Below are 23,005 nucleotides of genomic sequence, written 5' to 3'. Positions count from 1 at the left end.
CTCAACCTCCCCTCCTTCATTCAGGAGATGAAGTCCAGGGCCACATCCATGAGGCCACTGACCAATGTCCAGCTGATTGTTTCAACATCAGCTTAGAAAGCCAATCAGGACCTTTGATATGTTGGAAAATATGTTTTCATCACTTCTTGGCCTTTTGGATTAGACCAAGTGTGGAAAATAGGTTTAAATCTACTGAGATTGACTTTTCCGTTAAGTCATTCAGTTATTTGGCCTGTCAGTTTACATAGAGTAGCATGTGGAATACGGAACCGGGTGTAATGAATATTCTGAACTGGAAGAAAACACGCGCAGAAACAATACATTACAGAATTTTACCTTAGGTAGAAGAGTCCCCAAAACTTAAATTTCATGTTTTAAAGACTTTTCAGTTTGTTTCAAGAGTGTTGGACAATAAAAATGAAACCCTAGATGGCAACAGTGATTTACATGTGTTTCCTCCATTAAATAATAAAGAACTAACAAATGGCTGAGGTGTGTCAAACCAGGAGGGAGCAGTGGAGGTCGAAGCCAGGAAACAGAGAGAATGACACTACGATTGCACTTTACTCTCAAAAAGTAGGTCGTCAAGAAATCAGACAGCAGCAAATGTGAGAAAAGGTGGGAGCGGGGAAGGAACTCTTCTACATGGTCTACAAAAATGTAACCTAGTTCAACCACTACAAAAATCAGTATGGGCCACTTCAAATGCTGAAGATATAAAATTGTATCTGACTCAGCTATTTCCTTTCTAGTATTATCCTGGAAAGTCTTAAACACATCATTTTCCAGTTACATCTGCGTATTCACTTGTATAGCAGCAAAATTCATAATCTTGCACTTGGCCTCTAGTTCATGTATAGAAGAATAGATAAAAATGTCGTACTTATACACAGTGGAGATATTACACTGCCATATAGAAGGAGGAGCTCTAATCCGCTGTTAAAAATGCATCCTGCTACGTGGTCGAAGACTGAAATCCTTCACACAAAAATCAGGAATGAGACAAGGATGTCTACTGTCACTACTCCTGTTCAACATAGTTTTGGGAACATTAGCCACAGCAATTAGACAAGAGAAAGAAATCAAAGTAATAAAGATAGGAAATGAAGAATTCAAATTGTCATTATTTGCAGATGACATGATACTCTTATATAGAAGACTCGAACTCTACCAAAAGTCTTCTAGACTCACTAACCAAATTCAGTAAAGTAGCTGAATACAAGGTCAACACAAATAAATCAGTAGTTTTCCTGTACATGAACGATGGACTCACTGGAAGAGAAATGGGTTAAATCCTTTCACAATAGCATCCAAAAAAATTGAAATACATAGTAATCAACCTCACAAAAGAAATCAAAGACCTCTACTCAGGAAACTGTAGCAGTCTGAAGAAAAGGCCTCAAAGAGGATATCAGAAAATGGAAAGACATCCCTTGTTACTGGGTAGGAAGAATAAACATAGTGAAAATGGCCGTACTTTCAAAGCTGCTGTACAGATTCAATGCAATCCCAATTGAAACTGCAGCAGCATGCTTCACCAACCTTGAGAAAACAATCCAACAATTCATTTGGAATCAGAAGAGAATTAGAATAGTAAAAGCAATTCCAGGCAGCAAAGACAAGCTAAGGGGTATTACAATTCCTAACTTGAAACTATAGTACAAACTACTGTATAAAAAAATCATGGTACTAGCAAATAAACAGACTTAAGGATCAGTGGACTAGATTAGAAGATGAAGAAACAACTCAGACACATTCAGCCACCTCATCTTTGACAAAGCAGCCAAATACCCTGAATGGAGGAAAGAGAGCCTCTTTAATAAATGATGCTGGAAAAACTGGGTCTCAACTTGCCAAAGATTAAAATTAGATCTATATCTCTCACCATGCACTAAACTAAATTAAAAATGGATTAAAGATCTAAATATTAATTAGAAACACTAAAGTTGCAAGAGGTTAGATAGAACTCTGTTTTCTTTTTGGTACCGGGGATTGAACTCAGGTCCTTGTGCTTGTGAGGCAGGCGGCAGAACCACTGAGCTAAATCCCCGGCCCATAGATAGAACTCTTGAAGACACTGGCATAGGAAATGATTTTATGAACAAAACCTCAAGTGAATGTGAACTAGCAGAAACCATCAACAAGTGGGATGTCTTCTTATTGAAAAGCTTCTGCACAGCAAGAGAAACCACCAACAGTGTGAAAAGACAATCCATAATATTGGAAAAAAATTTCACCAGCATTTCCTCAAAGTTCTACTATCTAGAATATATAAAGAGCTTAAAAAAATCAGACCTCCTCAATTTAAAGATCCAATCCAAAAATTGGCATCTGAAAAGAACAGTCATTCTTCAGCCAAAGAAGTCAAAATAGCAAATGAACATATGAAAAAATGTTTAACATCACTGGTCATTTGAGAGATGCAATTGAAAACAATGCTGACATTCCAACCTGCCCTAGAAAGAATGGCTGCTATCATGAAATCAACTAATAACAAATGCTGATGGAGATGTGGGGAAAGAGGAACCCTGCTCCACTGCTTGTGGGAGTGCAGACTGGTGAAGCCACTGTGGAAATCGGTTTAGAGATACTTCAAAGAACTAGGGTTGGAAGTCCCATTTGACCCAGCTATTCCCCTGCTAGGTGTCTTCCCAAAAGAATTAAAAGAATTGTACCACAGCAATATATGTGCACCCATGTTCATACCAGCACAGTTTGTAATAGCAAAAGCTTAGAAACAGCCCATTTGCCCATCAACAGGAATGGGATCTGCTTTTTAATAAATGGCGTACTACTCAGCCATAAACAGTGAGAAATTAGAGACATTTATAGCTAAATGGATGCACACTGAGGTGAGACTGTTAAGTGAAATAAATAGGACACACATGTATAAATACTGAATAGTTTCTCTGGTGTGAGAAACTGAAAGTGTAAATAAAGACTAAAAGGTATAATAGATAATATGTAAAAAAAAGGGGGCAAAGGGAAAGAGAAGGTGGGTGGGGTAGGGGAAAGAAAAGAAGAAAATGGAATTAATATGAGAAAATGAAAGAAATGGAAACAAAGTCTTTGTAAATAGGAGGGATTGAAGGGAGGGCAGGGGAATAAGGAAAAAAAAAACAAGATAGATTATGTAAAGTTGCAAATTCCAAATGATGAATATATTGTCTATCTAAAATGTACCAATAAAATTAATAGTATGAAAATGTATGCATTTTGAGGTCATAGTGCTAAATGAAATGAATCAACTATGTGAAATTAAGTATGTATGATTTCATTTATATGAAACCTGAAATAGAGAGGGAAATAAAAGATAGACAATAGGAAGTAGGAAGATAGAACTTTTGAAAAAGGGAAGGATAATAAGAGCTGGAGGAAGAGAGGAGGAAGAACAGGGCAAGGGGCTAAAAAGAATTGAGATGTGTTGTGCACGTGCACCAACTCCCCATGAACAGTGTGATCATTATGTGCTGCACACATGGATTACTAAGAAATGGAAAATGGTAAATATAATCTTGTTATTCACATAACATCTATTTATTTGCATAAAAATTTTAAACTGAAGAACCACTATAAAAATTGGAAAATATACTGGAAAAAATAGATAACAGCTGGAATTTGAATGTTTCTGCTTTATTGCAGTGTTTCAAGGGCATGTATTAGATTGTCCTCAATGTTTTTGCTTCTCTTCCTACATTTAACATGCTTATGTGAATTGTTTGTATATTACATGGTGGACTCTGGCTTGTGTGGTCATATCTCAAAATCAGAATATGAAAATCTATCTTATATGTACATCTTTAATACTTTCAGTTTTGACATTATATGAGTGTAAACACACATGTCTTGTAATAGAGAATGTTGATATTCTACACACTATTAAAATATGGAGATTCCTCAAAAAAAAAAAAAAAGAAACAACAACTATGACTAGGGATTCCATTTAACCCCAGTGTTCTCCTTCTTGGTATCTTCCTGAAGGAATTAAAAGCATCATACCACAGTGATATATTCACACCCATATACAGCAACACAATTTGTAAAAGCTAAATTGGAAATAGCCCAAATGTCCATCAATGGATGAATGCATAAAGAAGGTGTATTCAGTAGAATACTACTCTGATATAAAGAAGGGTAACCTGCAGATATTTTTAGGTAAATAGATGGACCTTGAGACCATACTCAAGTGAAGTAAATTGAACACAAATGTTTAAATACTGCATTGTTTCTCTGGTGTGAGAAACCAAAAGGATAAATAAGGAAAAAAATGTGGAATAGACATTGGGAAATGGGAAGAAAGTGTTCAAATGGAAAGGGAAGAAAGGAGGAGAAGGAAAGAAAGAAGGGAAAAGAAAAAAAGAGAATAAAAGGGGAAAATGGAAACATTTTCTAAATATGGAGTGAAAGTGGGGTTGAGGGGAGGGGAGGCAGAATGGGGGAAATCAAGATAAGTAAAATACAAATTCCCTATTATAAAGTTTATCATCATGTATATCTAAAATGTACAGTTAAAATGAATTAAAGATGCACAAAAAACCCGGAACAATATACTGTTCAAATTGTATCAGAATAATTTTGATTTACAAAACCCACAGCCCCACTCCAGTAAATCTGCAACACTTCTTCCTGCAAGACCAGGGTTCTGCATTTTGAAATTCACTTTGACCTTTATGATGAGCTGGAGGTCAATGTGCCTCAAACTACATAGGAAGGGTAGTTTGATAAAGATGTGAGAAGACACATCTGGAATCTGAAGAATTGCACTAAAGGAAGAAAATGTCAATGACAGAACAGATTTACCCCTAGGAAACAGTGGGTGGGAGCCCAGGACTGAGGCAGGAACTGAAGTAAAGAGTGGAACTCACAATGGTTAATGAATCATTCTTCGCCCAGGAAATGTATCCCGAAGCAATGCCACCTTGATAACCATGGCTTTCTCCATCATCTCTCTGGAATGAGTCAACAAATTAACTCAGAATGTAGGTTTTAAGAAGAAGAAAAGTTTTAATTTTTTGGCTTTGCAGTTAAAAACATTAAGTTTGTGGTGTTTCTACAATTTATGATTTTCATGTTTGCTCAAACATTCTCTGAAGCCATTCTCAACTCACAGTGGAATTGCTAGAATTCCTTCAAGGAAAATACCTAAAAGATTGAAACTTTCATTGCAATTCTAAATGTTAACCAGCCCTGCTTTTTATGTTCATGAAAGCAGCATAATATTCACATTTTCATCATACTGTTCTCAATTGCCTTTCAAATTTAGGTTAGCCTATATTTTAATATATGTGCTGCTGAAGTGAGGACAAGCCCATATTTTAAAATAAAAGAATTAAACCAAACCTTATAAAATAACAAAGTAAGGTATAAAAAGTGGTTGCCGATTAAGAATTTACAGATTAGTCCTGATTTTCCGTGCAGTTAAATATGTGCTTTTATTATGAAATGGAAAAATTAGGGATATTATAAATGATACTGTTATGGTTTCCAGGAACGTGTGTCCCAGCTTGATGAACACCAGTGCTCTGAGGGACCCATGTGGCTGGTTGTACATAGCATTCTCACCATCAGCCACCACATGTACTCATGACAGAGGGTGGAGAAAATGACACAGCTGATCTTTGGAAGCAATGATCAAGTCTTCTCTAGGTGCACCTGTGTTCCCCTAAGCTTAGAAAAGACCTAATTCCATGATTCAATGTGCACGCTGACACCCACAAGGAAGGTCATTGTACAGACCCAAAGCAAAAGACAAATGAAGCATATAAACATGCTTATATTCCTGTTAAGTTAGATAAGCATAAAAACAAAATGAAATTATCATTACAGTAAATTTAATTAAATTTAAAAGGAGATGATGATATACTACATTTTAGGAGAATCAAATCATCTATCTCAAAGGTAAGTGAAAAGAATAGTAGGCCTGTTTATTTGCATTTTTTAAAAAGACTGATATTTTCATATTTTCCTGAGAAAATAACCCAAATCCTCATGCATGCAAATGTCAACTAACAGGCATCTGTACATACAATTTTAGAGTAATACTTTTCCCAGATTAAATTTTTCCAAATTTAGGTGTGCTAATAGACATTAAAATGACACATGAAGTCAGATTTAAGAGGAAGTTACAAGAATTGCTCCACTAACATAATTTTAAAATTTAATATATGGATATCCAAGTTAACACAAGAAGACCTTATAATGCTGTATCAAAGCAAAGATCCCTCAGTCGTGACAAAAAAGAGTCCTCCATTGTTAACTAGGTTTCATTCACATAGGGTCCAATTATAATATTTTTATAGAGAAAAAATTTTCATCTATTTCATATCTGGATATAATTTCCTCATGCAAATCAACTAAAGCAGGAAAAGCTTCATGCGTGAGTAAAGAGGGGATTTTTCTTTTACCCACTTCAAATCTGTACCAGTATTACTAAAAGTATGTTTAGCTGCTATGTTGGAAACTGCTTTTGAGGCTGTAAATTTTACTCTTTCAGTTAAATTTTCAGATGTGACCATGAATTTATCAACTTCATCACCAGAAACACCTACTAATGGCCTGAAGGCAGAACTCTCATTATTTGTAGACGGTCTCCAAAAAAGCATTATTATTATGAAGATAAGTGAATAAAGTAAGTGCCAACGTTCAGCATAAACCCCAAATCTGTCCGCTCTTACTAACATTTTGCCATTGTAAATGTCCAATCAACTAATGCCAACGTTCAGCATAAACCCCAAATCTGTCCGCTCTTACTAACATTTTGCCATTGTAAATGTCTTAGTTGTCCACATCATAAACACTAGAGAAGCCAGAACACAGATGAGAGCACTTGTAAAGTGCCGAGATTAAAAATTTTACTGTGTTCTTAACATTAGGGTCTTCCTAGTTTGTGCCAAATTTATCAAAATCCACCAACAAAGATATGAGCACCATGTATGGGAAGCAGAAGGAAGAAGACCTGAATGCTCTGTCCATATGCCACTGCCACCACTAGTGCAAGAAGACAGAGTATCCATGTAGCCCACACTTGAGGGCCACTGCTGCTGGTCTAGGTCTCATGTGAACTTTGCAGGAGGCAGAAAGTGATACATCCCCTACCCAGAGCTGCTGATGTTAGCTCAGGGCTCAAATGGCCTGCATGGGAGAGAAGACTGGCAAAACTACAAAATCTGAATGAATTGTGCTTCTGTGGTGAGAACCCAGTTTTGTGGGTATAATCTTCAGAAGGGGTAGACCTGAAGGTGGTGGCATTTAGTCCAGTGGTATGCATTAGCTCTTACATTACTGCCTTCATCAGCAGAAATTAGTGGTCTGAATAACTATTGATCAATTTCTAGGTGATTTGAATGTAATTCCCAAAGTCACAGACCACTTTGCTTTGGTTAAAGGAAGTTCAGGATTGGCTTTTGAGTTTGTCAGTATCCAGTTGTTTGACTGCTGATTTAACTACTATGGCCAACATGTCATAATTTTTGCTGGCAATATCTTTGGTTTGTTCGCCAATATTTGAATTGCATGGGAGTCATAAAAAATACTGTGGCTGAACTTTTAAGAACTGAGCACTGAGCCAAAAAATGTCACAAATCCAAACACATGCATATACACACAACCCATCTCCAAAATCTCCCAATAGCCCCCAAAACGAGTCAGTGGAGAAAATCAGGAACTGCACAACAAAATTGTCTGAAAGGGTATTAATGGTAAAAAAATGATTCAATGAAGTACTTTGAAAATTTAAAGAAGATATACACAATCAGAAAAGGACCCTAGGGAAACAAATGATCAGCATATCTCAAGAAGACACTACTAAAAATCTAGTGGTGCTAAAGAAAGAAATGCAAAATATGAATGAGCAGTATACAAAAGAACATAAGTCTATAAAAGAGCTGCAAACAGAAATCCAGGAGATTGAAAATATGATGGAAAGTATGAGCAATGAAAATGACCAACATGAAGACAAAATGTCAGATTTAGAGGACAGCCCTCTTAATGATCAGTTAATGCAAGATATCTTAAAAATGAGAGAACATGAAAAATAGAGCCAAAAGATGCTAGATGACTCTGATAGGGAAAAATTTTATAAATAGCAAAACCTATAAAGTGTTACAATGTAAAATGGCTTCTGATGTCTCTAACAGCGTTTGTTTTGTTTAGCTCAAAACTAATAGGCACCAAAGGCACTAAATGCTGAATGAGGCATTTGCTCTTACCTTGAGATAACAGTCAAGGTCTTGAGCTCTGATGAGACTGGAGCTACCTGATCATAAAAGTGTCTAAATGAAAGAACCCATTGCTAACATTTGCTCCCCTGACCCTGAACACCCCCTTCTTATGGTCTAGAATAGATAACTAGGTGAATCTTAAAGGTAAACTCCCCAGCTGCAAAGAACTGTTACATCTGGGTTGAAAAGCTTAACTATTCTATGACCATGATTTGAACTGTGAGAATGAAATATAACTACCCAAATGAAGTTAAGGCTGTAAAATCCTATAAAAGGAGGAGTTGTAACCCAGTGCATCGTCAATCCTGGCATGGCTTATGTGTGATCAACCCTTATTGATAAGTGAATTTATTATTTTACTTCCATTCTGCTGCCTCTCTGTGTGTCACTTACTGATTCCTTTTGCAACAACTCAAAAACTAATATGAGTAATTGGAATTATTGAAAAATTAAAAGAGCATGGTACAAGGTACCTGTAATGAATGTAGCTGTACTGTCTACCTAGAATGTACCAATAAATTAAATTAAAAAAAAGAAAAATTAAAAGAAAGAACAAAGGTCATAAAAACCTGCCCAGAGAAGTAATAGCAGAAAAATTTTCAGACATGGAAAGAAAATTAACACAACAACAAGTAAGGCATGTAGAACCTCAAATAGCCACAATGACAAAAAAAAAAAAACCTTCATGCAATATAATAATTAAAACACCAGAAATGTGAAAATTAACACAACAACAAGTAAGGCATGTAGAACCTCAAATAGCCACAATGACAAAAAAAAACCCTTCATGCAATATAATAATTAAAACACCAGAAATACAACACAAAACCTCAAAAGCTAGTAGAGAAAAGCAACAACCTATAAAGAAAAAGCATTCAGAATTACAGCTGATCTTTGAACACAAACCTTAAAGGAAAGGAGAGCTTGGGATGAAGTGTTTCAAGCCTCCAAAGAAAACAACTTTCAACCCAAATTGATATATCCTGAAAAATCGTCTTTGAGTTTTAATGGAGACAAAAGATATTTCTTTGATAAAGAGTGCCTAAAGCAATTCATGAACACCAAACCACCACTTTAAAAAATTCTGAAGGATATCCTAGAAGAAAAAATAATGAATCCAATAATGTCAAAAGGTCCAACAAAATGAATGTATCAGCCATGCTTAGCAATTAAGTAGAAGGGACAGAAAGCAAAACAGCAACAGGAAAACACAATGATAGAAATGAGGCAATACCTATCAATTATAGCTATCATTCCAAATGTACTTAATTCTTTAGTCAAAGACACAGATTATGAGAATAGATATAAAACCAAAGTCCAAGAGTATGCTGTATATAAGAAACACATTTAACATAAAAAGGGATTCATAGACTACAATCAAAAGATTGAAAACACTATTCCCTGCCTTGGGAACTCCCAAAAAAGCAAGAGTAGCTATACCTTTTTCAGACAAAGTGGACTTAGAGCTAAGGCTGATCAAAAGTGGCAAAGAATGACATTAGATATTAATCAATGGAACTATACAACAGGAAGAGATAACAATAATGAACATATATGCACCAAACCACGGTAAATTCATCTTCATAAACAAACACTAACAGACATAATAGATCAGACAAATATATGATTATGATGAAGAAACTCAACACCCCACAATAGCAGATGATAAACTAAATAAAAAATCAATAAAGAAATGTTGAACCAAAGTTTGAACAAGTGGACTTAATAGACACATACAGAGTGTCCTACCCAGCAACAACTGAATAAATATGGGCAACACATCTTTTTGGCAACATATGATATTTTTCCAAAAGAGATCACATATTAGCTAATAAAACAAGTCTAAACAAATGTAAAAGAATCAAAATTTTACTATGCTTATTATCAGATTAGAGTGCAATGAAACTAGAAATCAATCATTATCACAGGAAACCACAGAAACTATGTTCACATATGGAAATTAAACAACATATTCTTGACTAATCAATGGATCACAGAGGAAAGAAAAAGAGAGTTCCTAGAATGAATTAATAGTTCTAATACAGCACACTTGAATTTATGAGATGCAATGAAAGCAGTTCTACAAGGAAGTTTCATAACTGTGAATGTCTACATTAGGAAAACCAAATGAGTTCAAAGAAACACCTAATAAAGCATCTCAAGATCCAAGAAAAACAAGAAAAATTTATATTCAGAGCTTTTATTAAAATGAGAACAGAAATCATGAAACAAAGACTAAAAAATACAAAGACAGTGAATCAAAGAGCTGCTTCCTTGAAATAGTAATTGAAATGTACAAACCTTTAGCCAATCCACCCCCAGAAAGGAAAGAAAATACATGAATGAATGTATTTGAAATGAAAAAGATGAAATCACAGTGGATATCATTGAAATTCAGAAAATTATTAGCAACTACTTTACAAACGTATATGGCAAAAAATTGGAGAATTCAGAAATGGGGAGATTCAGAAATACATATGAATGACCAAAATGAAACCAAGAAGACTTAAAAATCTTGAATAATCCAATAACAGACAATGACATTGTAGTAGTAATGAAAAGTATACCAACTAAGAAGGCACAGGAACTGATGGATTCACAGCTGAATTCTACAGATGTTCAGGTAATATCTAGTACCAATACTTCTCAAATGCTAATGAAATCAAGAGGGAAGGAGTACTTCCCAAATAATTCTGAGAAGCTTAAAGTATCCGTATTTCCAAACCAGATTAAGTTCTCACCAAAAAGTTAACTGGTCAATCTCTTTAATGAACATAGATGAGAAAATGCTTAATAATACATTGGCTAACACAATAGAACAAATCACCAAAAAGATCACACACTATGACTAAGTAGGCTTCATCACAGGAATGTGAGAGTGGTTCCACATATACAACTCAATAACATTATTCATCACATAAATAGAAGCAAGGACAAAAATCAATCATGTCATCTCAATAGAAAAAGCCTTTAACAAAATCCAACATCATTTGTTATAAAAATCCTAAGAAAAGAGGTAGTATAGATCGACCTTATCTCCATCTGATAAAAACCACTTAGGATCGAACTATGACAACATCATATTAAATGGGGAAAAACTGACAGCTTTCAATCTAAAACCAGGAACAAACAAGGATGCTGACTATCACCACTCTTGTTCACAATATTCCAGGAAACATGATCCAGAGCAATCAGGCAAGGGAAAAAATAATAATATTGATAGTAAAGCACAAAGACAAAGTATCATCACTATACTGACAAGACCCCAAATCTGAACCAAAAGTCTCCTAGAATCAATGACCAAACTCAGCAGAGTAGCAGGCTACAAAATAAACACAGAAAAATCAATAGCATTCCTATACCCTAACCATGTATGCATAAAAAAGGAACTAGAAAAACAGCATCATTTATAATACCATTAAAAAATGAAGTACTTAGAAATTAACCACACCAAGGAAGTGAAAGACCTGTACAATGAAAAGTGCATCACTGTGGAAAAGAAAATTGAGGATAAAAGTCTTTCTCTTGTTCCTGCATAGACAGAACTACTGTGTTCAAAATAGCTATACTTTCAAAATTGATATACAGATCTAAATATATATATTTAATGCAATCTCAATCAAAATACCAATGACATTTGTCACAAATATAGAGAAAACAATACTAAAACTCATATGGAATCAAAAAAGACGCAGAATAACCAAAGAAATCCTGAGTAACAAAGGCAAAGCAGGAGGCATCAGTATCCCACACTTGAAGTTACACTATAAAGCTATGGTGATTAAAACAATATGGTGCAGCACAAAAGCAGGCATGGGGATAATTGGGTCAGAATAAAGGAAGCAGAAAGAACCTCAGGCAATGCAACCACTTGAGTTTTTACAAAATAGGGAAAAAATACAATGAAAGAATGATGGCCTCTTTAATAAATGAAGCTGGGAAAATTGGATAGTCCATGCAGAAGTTTAATCTAGGCACATATATCTTGTATAAATCTTCTCAGAAGTATTACAGGGATATATCTTTATAGCAACACAACTTAGAATAGGTAGATTTTAGTAACAGTGTAAGTGTCCATCAACAGATAAATGGATTTTAAAATTTATACACACTGGAGTACTGCTCTATCATAATGAAATAAAAACTTGAGACAATTATAGGTAAACACATGCAACTTGTGTACCTAATGTCAAGTGAAAAAAGGCAGAGGCACAAACTTAAATATCACATGGCTTCTCTTATATGACAAATAAAAGAGCAAAGTAGAAGATAGATAAATGGGAAGCAGAGAATATTTCAAGCAGTTCCTTAAATTACCTTAAATCTTGTTGTTCCAAAAATATTTTAATGTATTTGTAAGGTTTATTATTCATTTATACCACGACTTTGTCTTAGCTCATTGAAAAGAAAAGTTGTGTGATGTTATCTATTTCTTCTTCCTAAGGGAGAATCGCTTTTGTCTATGTCTGGTTCTCTGAGTAACTACTTTTACGATTATGATGCACAGAGAATTAGCTATTGTTACTCACCCATTATTTTGTTATGAAAGTTCTATTTTTTGCAAAGTAAAAATAAATTAATAATTTTGTTTAAAAAAAATCCACCAGCCCAAGCTGTAGTCAAGACAAGAAAGAGGGAAACTGCCCAGAGGGCAAGGTCAGAGTCATCTGCCCACGTGACTCTCATCATGACTTCAACAGCCACAAAGACAAAATAAAGCAGTCACAGTCCAAACACCTGGTCCATGACTGTCCCCAAATGATACTCCACAATGTTATTGTGACCCAAGCTCACAGTGATCCCATGGAGAGGGTCAATGTCCACTTGACCCAGATAACAATGCTGCAAATATCACCAGATCATGTGATGACAGTCCTGTCTTCTTTGATATGCTGTTTGTGGTTTATTGATGTTGTGATATTCACTAGACATTTTCCTGCTCCCTAGGAAAATAACGGCAGTAATTCTGAACTGCATTCTTACTATATGTTTCTACTATAAAGAAGGGCACATCAGCCAGCCTACACCATGTGATATACAAAAAATACACAGAAGAGAAGCAAAATCATTAGAGGCCAGTCTAATAGATATCTCTGAGGAGCTATCGGAAGGAGAAACACACAAATTCCAGCTGATATCTATTTTTTCCATTTTATATTTTTATTTTTAATACCTTTCTCCAGTTTAAATTTTTAAAATGTAAGAGCATAGTTTTATTTCATTTTTTGCCAAATTTCATTTTCTATTTGTACATGCTTACAGTACAGAATGATTGCATGCACTGTTGTTAGTGGCTACCTGTACATAACAAACCTTAATTCTTTTTTCATCCCATTTCCCTCTGCTGCCTCCTCCATTCATCTCCCTATTTCTTATTATCTATCATTTATTTTTTGTTTATTTTTATATTTTGGTTATCAAATAAGAAAAAACCATCCCAGTTGTAAACTTGTGTCTCTGATTTATTTCATTTAACATTACAGTCTCCAGATGCATTCATTTTCCTACAAATAGGTCAAGTTCCTCCTTTATGGCAGAGTAGTATTCCATTGTGTATAAATACCAATATTTTCCTTATCTATTCATTTCATGATGGACATATAAGCTACTTCTGAACTTTAGCTATTATGAGTTGTGCTGCTAAAAACATGGGGTATGCATGTATCACTGGAATATGATGTCTCTAATTCTTTCAGAAAGATGCTAGAAGGGGTTGGGATTTCTAGTTTCAGTTTTTTGTAGTAAGCATACTAGTTCACGTAAAACCATCACTGTATAAGTATTCCTTCTTCCCATAGCCTTCCCATCATTTGGTATCATTTGATGTCACTGTGATGACCATTTTTGCTGCAGCAAAATGCAATCTCAGGTCCTTTTTAACAGAAACACCAAAGATGTGAAACCCTTCTCTGTGTGTTCTGGCTATGATATCCATTGATCTTTCCCTGTTTAACACATTTCTGATAAGTGTTAGTGCTTTCTTATTCAGTGAAGGAGGTACATGTAAATCACTGTGCCATCTAAGTTGTGATTTCTTTTATTTTGTGCCTTTTAAAAGTTTCATGTTTTATTTGTCCAACATGCAGTCTTGAAATGACCACAAAAGTCTTCATCAGCATGAAGCTCTTGTTTTGGGGACTTTTCCTCCCTAGATAAAATTCTCTTGTACATTACTTCCCCACTGCCACCTAAGAATATTCACTGTGATAAGTTTGATGCTACAAATGCCACTCTATGGTAAAAGGCTCAGGCCCAGAACAATGGAATGACTTAATAGAAAAGTTGATGTCCCTAAAGTAAAATATAGATCTAAAAAAATATCTGACATCCTGACTTACTTGTCAAGATGATGCTGAAACAAAAGGAGGGATGGTCCTCCTCATGGCCTCACCAGTATTCCTGGGGATTCATTCCTGCCAAGGTGGAGGGACAGTATTTCTTTAATTTTTATTTTGAGACAGCATCATGCTAAATTGTCTGAGCCAGCTCAGACTTTCAGTCCTCCAGCCTCAGTCTCCAAAAATGTTGAGATTACAGACATATACCACCCTGCCAGGTTGAGGATACCATTTGTGGCACAGGGAGTAGTAGTAATTCCTTGATTAATGCTTTGATCTTCCAGATACAGGTGGTTTTTAGGTTTTGAGTCCCTAATGTCTCATTTTCATTATACCAGGGAGGACAACTGATTAGATCAATCACAACACCTTAGCCCAAGTGATACAATCAGCAACACAATAGCATCAAGCACAGCTTAGAAAATGACAATCTGTGGTAGTTATTAATCGATCAGCTTTAACTGTGTGAATTAAATAAAAATCAAGGACCAGCCCAAAATATGTTGATAGTGAATAAACTCTTCAGTATCACAACTTTACCTTTCAGGATGGGGATTTAAAAGGAGTTGGGAGGGAGGGATAAATAGGATAGAGAAGGGTTAGACTTGAGGTCAGAGGATACAGGAAGATCACACAAACTCCAGGGAGCTGTTGAAGAGAAGATGAACAAAATATATCCAAGAACAGAGCAAAATAATAGCATTGGGGAGACTAGAGACTGTAATTACTTTCTTTTAAAAGTAATGGCAACTGAGGAAGAAAAAGAAGAAAAGGAAAAAGAAAGTAAATTCAAATTAGGATAGGAATAGGAACAAAAAGGGAGAGTAATGGAGATCATGGTAGGAGAGAGAGTAAGAGAGAGAGAGAGAGAGAGAGAGAGAGATAGAGAGAGAGAGAGAAAAGATAAGAAAGAGAAGATTAAAAAAGCAAAAAAAATTTGAGAAAAGAAAAAGATAGATAAAAAATTTGAAATGTTTAAAGATAAGGGGAAATAATTATTTTGAAAATAAAAAATACAAATAGAAATAGAGGGCCTCCTTCAGGGTATGTCTCTGTTGTCCCCTATTGTTCAGGATGATTTTGGGCTGCAAGGCCCAAATTGAGATCTCTGACCCGCTGCTGGGTTGAACTCTGTAAGGTTCTACTGCAGGCTCCAGTTGTCTTTCTCCTGAAGTTAGAACAGATTCAGATGTGAGATGCTGGTCCCTCCAACTTACCAACTATGGTGGTGTGGTGTGCCTTTATCACAGATTTTCTTCACTTTTCCAGTGGGCTTCAATTTTCACCTAGGAGCTTTAGAGGGGCTCTCTTTTTCTTATTTGTGGGGGTGGGGCATCAACACCACTGTGCTGGGCTCTTCTGGCACATTGGGTTAAAGGGGCAGGCCTACCACAGGGTTGCAAGCTGTTGCTGGTTTCTTCTGGCATGCTGGGTTGAAGGAGCGGGCCTACCAGAGGGTCGGGAGCTACTGCCAGCCTCCTCTGGCATGCTGGGTTTGAAGGGTGGGCCAGAGGGTTGCAAGCTGCTGCTGGTCTCCTCTGGTGTGCTGGGCTCACCTATTAGTTTTTAAGAGATAGTCTTTATAAGGTTGAGATAAAGATCATCTATTCCAATTTTCTGTAAGGTTTTTATGATGAATGGGTGTTGGATTTTGTTGAATGCTTTTTCTGCATCTATTGAGATGATTGTATGGTTTTTGTCCTTGACTCTGTTAATATAGTGTATTACATTTATTGATTTACATAGGTTGAACCATCCTTGCATCACTGGAATAAATTTGACTTGGTCAAGGTTCATGATTTTCTTTTTTTGTTATTTATTTATTTATTGAGTTTATTGGTGCATTTTAGGTATACAGTACAGTTACATGCATTTTTGGGATCTTGTACCTTTACATGACAGGTCTTGGTTCCCATTTTTTCCCCTTGTCCCTGCCCTCCCTTCACCCCCCCTCCCTTCCCCATTTACAAACACTTTATTTCCATCTTTTCATTTTCTCACATTTTTTTTCCTTATTACCTTTCCCCTACCCTTCCCTCTTTCCCTACACCTTTAGCCCTTTTCTTCCCAGTTCACAATGTCAGTTATCTCACTAGGATCTTATGTACTGCTACAGTTTATTCATACCAGAGAAACTATTCGGTATTTACACCTGTGTGACTTATTTATTTCACTTAGGAGTATATCCTCAATATGTATCCATTTTCCTATGAATGCATCTGATTTCTCATTCTTTTTTTAAATTGAGTTTATTGGTACAATCTAGGTCTACAATACAGTTACATTCATTAATGGGATCCTGTACCTTCACATGAAAGTTCTTGGTTCTCATTTTTTACTCTGTTCACCAGTATTTTATTGAGAATTTTTGCATCTATGTTCATTAGAGAGATTGGCCTGTAGTTCTCTTTTATAGTTGGGTGTTTCTCTAGTTTTGGAATAAAAGTAAAACTTGCTTCCAGGAATGAATTTGAAAGTACTGCTTTCCTTTCAATTTCACTGAAGAGTTTGCAGAGAAATGGCAATAGTTCTTCTCTAAATGTCCTAGAATTCAGCAGTGAAGCCATCAGGATCTGGGCTTTTCTTTGTTGGCAAATTTTTAATTATGTTTTCAATTTCATTAGTTGTAATTGGGCTTTTAGAATTTTTATATCTTTTTCATTCAATTTTGGCAATTCATATTTATCTAGGAATCTGTTCATTTCTTCTTTTCCATTTTATTAGAGAACAGGTTCTTGAAGTAGGTATTGATAATCCCCTGGATTTCTGATGGATGTGTTGTGACTTCACCTTTATTGTTCATCATCATTTTGTTTTCAGGGTTGTGGTCATCTGTGTGTTTCTGAGCTTGTTGCATTGTGATCTGAAGTGAAGCAAGTTCACTCAAAGCCTCAGTGTATCTGTTCACATCAAGATTATCAATTTTGAGTGAATTTTTAATTTCAGCATGTATATTTTGAGGTCAAAAATCCATTGCTGTTTCTTGTTTCTTCTCCACTTGCTTTAAATTCTGGATTATTTCTTTCAACTTTACTCTGCTGCTCGGTTTCCATTTGTTCCTCTTACTTGCGTTTTTGGTCTGTGGCTTCCTTCTCATGTTGGCCTTTCAGCATATTCCTTCTGTAAGCAGTCTGTAAATTTCTTCCAACCCTTCCCTTCTTTTTGCCTTCTTGGTCATCTCCCTCTTCTTCAGATTTGGAAGTTGATGTAATCCCTGTTTTAGCTAAATTTTTCCCTTTTGATTCAACTTCTTTCTTGCCCTGTTTTTTGTCTGGCTCTTTTCTTGGTTTATCTTTTTCATTCTGGCTGTCTTAATTCTTTTTAGACTGCCTTTTAGGTGGTTTTTCCTCTTGCCCAATTTTCCTACTTTTGTCTTTTTCAGCTGCCATGTACCTCTCTGAAGGGTGAGGCTGTTTTACCATTTGGGCTCTGCTTCTTGGTTTTGGAATCTTGACTTCTGTAGCTGCAAGTCTTCCTCTCTTAGGACTCCTAGATTAACAGATGCTGTTGCTGTTGTCACTACTCCTGCCTCCTTGGTTTCTACTTTTTCTGCCTTTCTCTTTCTCCCTCTTCTGGCAGCTGTTGGAGTAGCTATGTCAACTGCTTTAGTCATCCTCATTGCTTGCTTTTGCTTCACGATCACCATCTTCCCTTGAAACATATTTCTTTTTCTTCAACTTCAACCTCAGATGATGTGTTTGGCTGTTTATCTGATGCCTATTGGCTTGAACAGTTCACTTTCAGATTGTTGTCTATCTCCCATAAAGTTGCATTAAAACCTTTTCATGTATTTGGTTTACCATACTTTTCCTTATTTTCTGAGTAAGGAACTATATCCTTTGGTCCTAAAAGAGCAGTCTTCAGAGTCCCCCCCAAAAAGATGGGCAGTTAGATTAAGTTCCTGATGAGGCTGTAAAGCTGACCACAAAAAATTGCCCATCTTCTTTTTTGGAACTCAGGATACAGCCTTTTCAGGACCAAAGGATATTATTTCCTTACTCAGAAACCAAGGAAAACTATGGTAAACTTCATCCACTAGAGCTGGCCAGTGAGGATAACCTTTCATCTTGGTGAAGATGAGGTCTCCAGGTTAGAAATTATGTCATGTTTCAGGGGCAACCTGGGGTTCCAAGACCAGAAGTTATCTTGGTTCTCATTTTTCCCCATTCCCCTGCCCTTCCTTCACCCCTTCCACCCTTCCCTATTTACAAAGACTTTGTTTCCATTTTTCCTTTTCTCATATTTTTTCTTTTCCCCTCTTTCCTTTCTCCTACCCTTCCCACTTCCCCTACTACTTTAGACCTTTTCTTCCTATTTCTCAGTATCAATTATATGATCTGAACCTTATTTACCGTTTTAGTTTTTCACACCAGAAAAATGATTTGATATTTATACATGTGTGTCTTATTTATTTCGCTTAAAAGTATTCTTGCCATGAGTTTTTGAAGCATTTGCCAACAACTGATTCACCATTCCTGGATTCAGCAAAGGATTTAGTAAACGTACTCTAGGAGGTAGCAGCTAGGTGATCAATGAGTAGTTCCTTTGGGTTGAAATCCTTATGCCTCCTCCAATACCTGCCAGTCCAGCAGTTCTCCTAAAGCCATGGCCCTAGGTCGATTGTGTGTCAGACTCACTGTGCTAGAAGCACTGTAAACCCAAAGCCAGGCCTCCGCACTGGTCATGACCCTAAGCCCAATATTGAGTGTAGCCCCTGTGCAGCCAGTCTTCAAGGGCACCATGTAAAAACTCTGGAAAATAATTACAGGGAGGGGACAGGGACAGAAGGAACAGAGGGAAAGAGAGCCAAGTGATTCTGAGGCAGTGTTTGGTAGAGGTGCAAGACTCAGGGATTATAGGCAGCTCATGTCAGGAGGAGATATTGTCATTCTCTGCTTATAGAAGAGAAAACTTGTCTCCAGTGGGCAACCAGCCACTTGCCCACTATCCCTCCACCCCATTCCTGACAAGTCATGATGAACTCTTTGCCTGGGATCCATCCTGGTCCTACAGGCCCCAGGTCCTTCCAGCTTCTCAAGGCAGGCCCATGCATTGCCTAGCTCTGCTGTCCTTAGCACTGGAGAAAGTCCCAGCAGGATCACCATCAAAGGGAGAAAGTTTGCAGCCATCCCAAGACTCTGCATGTCATTAGAGCCTTGCAGTTCGGTGGAAGAGGTACGATATGTGTATTGGAGAACAGTCTTCCTCATATCCTCCCTTCCTTCTGCCTTTCTTCTGGTCTCTTCTTACCTCCTCCCCTTCTTCACCATCTTCAGCCTTCCCTTCCAACAACACTCATGGTGGTGGCAGGGAAAACACATTCAGGAAGTAGAAACAAGACAAATCGTACGGTGTCCCAAAGTGGGAGGTGGGAAACTGGATTCGGTGTGGGACTCCACCCAAGGCTCCCAGGGCTTCTAATGCTGTGAGCTTCTTGTTACCAACCTGCGTGTAATCCTAGCAGGCTCAACTCCAGAGGCTGAGCTAGGAGGATCACAAATGTGAAACCAGACTGGTCAAATTAGTAAGACCTTGTCTCCTAATAAAAAATAAGGCTAAGAATTTGTAATGTCTCTGTGTTCAGTCCCTACTTCTAACACTACCACAACCATGAAACAAAAAAGGAGTTATGGAGGTCACAGCAGGGACTGGTGAAGTCTGAGTCAAAGAACCAGCAAATAGCAAAGCAATCAGTTGTCAGTGTAGTCACCTGAATAGGGCCTGATAAGCAGCGAAGACTAAGTGCTGCCAGGCCAGTCTGTGGGGTACCATGTCCAGAGGCAGGGTCTGGCTTGAGCTCCTAAAAGGGCCAGGATATGGGTGCAGCTGTGGCAGCAGAGGTGGGGCGAACAATGAGGCTAAGGCCTGAGAGTACCATTGGGAGATGACAGGTGGAACAGATGAAGACTCTAGGGGAGAAGCCAAGACTCACCTACTTACTGTGTGCCTGGCTCTGTCCACTGGATGGATCGGAGTTGAAATATTGGAGAATTGAGGTTCACAGAGAAGGCAGATTGCAGGGTTTGGCTCTGGGGTGCAGGGATGGGGTGGACTCGGGGAGAGAACAAGTTGGTCCTTTGGGGGTTAAGCAAGTGGAAACAGCCGCCTTGCCCCAAGATCAGGTAAAGAGTAGAATGCTCCGTCAGCTATGGCTGCTGCTGTGGTTTGAATGTGTAACGGTGGACAATTCTGCCAATAGGATCACACACCCATGATCCAATTACCCCCCAAAGCCCCACCTATGTGCACATGGGGATTTGGTGGATGGTAGATGTAAACCATAACAAGCCCTTTTCACCCTGCCATCTCTTCCACAGTGTGAGGACACTTTGATAGTGTCAACTGTGTGGAAAAGTCTAGACACCAACTCTGCTACTGACTTGTGGACTTCCCAGCTTCCAGAGTTGTGAGAAATAAACCTTGTATGTAAGTGATGGAGTCTGTGGTGTTTCATTAGAGCAGCAAAAACATAGGCAGCTATGCACTTCTCTGCTGCTGTGAGCATCCCTGGGAGCGGGTTCCCAAAGCCCAACTTCTAACACACAGGAAAGAATGGAGCCTGTGTCCAGGAAAAGCCAAGATCCTGCCAGCCCATAGCCAGCATTCTGGACTCAGTTTATGTAATCACCTTTATGGCTACCTGAGTCATACCTACACCCGTGGTCTTGATGTATCACAGTGGGGGTTAAATTGTCACACACGAACCTCTGGGGGACCCTGAAATCACACCCAAATTACAGCAGGGCCAATGTCTCTTTTTTTCAGGCTTCCCTTGGATTTGATAACCTTGACATTGTGGCTTTTATCTTGGCAGCCTAGACTCACACACGAACCTCTGGGGGACCCTGAAATCACACCCAAATTACAGCAGGGCCAATGTCTCTTTAGGCTCCTCTTGGCTAGGACATTTTTTCAGACTTCCCTTGGATTTGATAACCTTGACATTGTGGCTTTTATCTTGGCAGCCTAGATTTAACACTGTATTTTTGGCTTGAAGACAGCTATTCTAAGCCAACGATGGGTCTTTCCCCTTTTATTCTCTTTCCGGTGTATCTTTCTTTTTTTCTTTTTCACTTACCTTTCTACATTTAAAAGAAATTATGAAAGTGGACATAGATCATCTTTCATTATCCATTTGGGATCTACACAAACACTATTCTCCTGTTATTAACGAAGTTTGTTAATGCAATACTTCATTCCTAAGTTCTAATGTATATTACTTTAAAATTCTATTTTTGTTATTTATATACCTTTTAAATGTTCACAGCTTCAATTATGTGGGAAACTTCTTTCTTATAATGGTAACTCCTAGTGTTTTGCTTTGGTCTTCTGCTGTTGGTTACACGAAGATAGAAGTATCAGGAATAGATACACGAATCTAGCATAATGTCTCTCCACTTCAGTAGTGTACAGCCAGTGAGACAGACGTAAGCCTCCTTCAGAGAGAGGATACGAAGATCTACATTCCAAGTAGAACCAAAGTGAAGCACAAGACCTGTCACAGTGAATATTCCTCGCTTTATTTTTTTCTTTTCTTACCTTTCTTTTTCTTTTCTTTCTTTTTTCTTTTTTGTTGTTGTTGTTGTTTCTTGGGACAGGTCTTCCCTTGTACTTTAGGCCAGTCTGGACTTCATTGTACAGCCCAGACTGGCCCGGAAATGCTGGCGACACTCCTATCCCATCCTCCTGATTGTGGACGTGGCAGGCATGGTACCTGGCATGTTTTTTGCTATTTCTGGGTACAGTGAGTTGGCATTACCCCACACACCCACATGATGGGCACAAGGGATTTGACATGACAGTTTCCCTTAATTCCAGCTGCTGAATCGTAGGCAGTGTCAATAAGATGAAGGGAAGAGGCTCAGTGAGCACAGAGAGGGAGCTCTTGAACTTGACACACTACTAAGCAGGTCTGGGCATGTCCCTCCATTCCCTTTCCCCTTTTCCTTTATATTGCAGAATCCTGACCCGCAGGGGAGTGGAAGATATCTGGTTATGTGTTTCTGAAGGAGTGGCCACCAAAGGACTCTCCTGTCGTAGATTTATCAAAGGACGGATCTCCCCACCCAAGGAGGGGCAGATTGGAGGCCATAAATAGTTTTCCATAGTTGGCCTTCTTTGTGCTTCTCTTTCTCCTCCAATAGTTGCCAGCACAGCAGCTTCTCTGCAGCCATGGTCCTGGGTCTCCTGTGGCTGGGCCTCCTGTTGGGGGGCCTGAATATCCAGGCTCTGGACTCTATTCCAGGCATGACTGATATCCCACCACTGGACAAGTTCCCACTGCAGCCAGACTTCCAGGAACACCAGGTAGGGCTCTGCAAGGGCAACTGCAGGGAGGGACTGGGATACAGGGACAGTTACAATAGAGACTGGGGGAGGCAAGTAGACTTAGGAGCAGTGTTGGGTGAGAGAACTCAGGGAGTCCACACCCTGTCCATGTGAAGTGGG

General features: G+C 37.9%; 2 protein-coding genes across 2 annotated transcripts in view; both read right to left on the bottom strand.

Moving 5' to 3' along the window:
- The window catches only part of LOC104864469 (neutrophil gelatinase-associated lipocalin), a 57,780-nt gene that overhangs the window by 28,598 nt on the left and 6,177 nt on the right, over positions 1-23,005 (bottom strand). The gene's annotated exons all lie outside the window — the stretch shown is intronic.
- Positions 17,355-23,005, bottom strand: part of LOC104860398 — a gene marked incomplete at its 3' end in the record, with an annotated part of 11,572 nt that continues 5,921 nt past the window's right edge. The window contains 7 exon segments of the mRNA XM_033759172.1: positions 17,355-17,564; positions 17,566-18,047; positions 18,050-18,168; positions 18,170-18,217; positions 18,219-18,458; positions 18,565-18,650; positions 22,526-22,897. Coding sequence (XP_033615063.1) covers positions 17,355-17,564; positions 17,566-18,047; positions 18,050-18,168; positions 18,170-18,217; positions 18,219-18,458; positions 18,565-18,650; positions 22,526-22,897 — 1,557 coding nt within the window.

Source organism: Fukomys damarensis, unplaced genomic scaffold, assembly GCF_012274545.1.
Source record: "Fukomys damarensis isolate Sample0158 unplaced genomic scaffold, DMR_v1.0_HiC HiC_scaffold_36, whole genome shotgun sequence".
NCBI classification, from domain to species: Eukaryota; Metazoa; Chordata; class Mammalia; order Rodentia; family Bathyergidae; genus Fukomys; species Fukomys damarensis.
The sequence above is the reverse complement of the archived record's forward strand: the minus strand, read 5'-3'. Positions and strand labels throughout refer to the sequence as shown.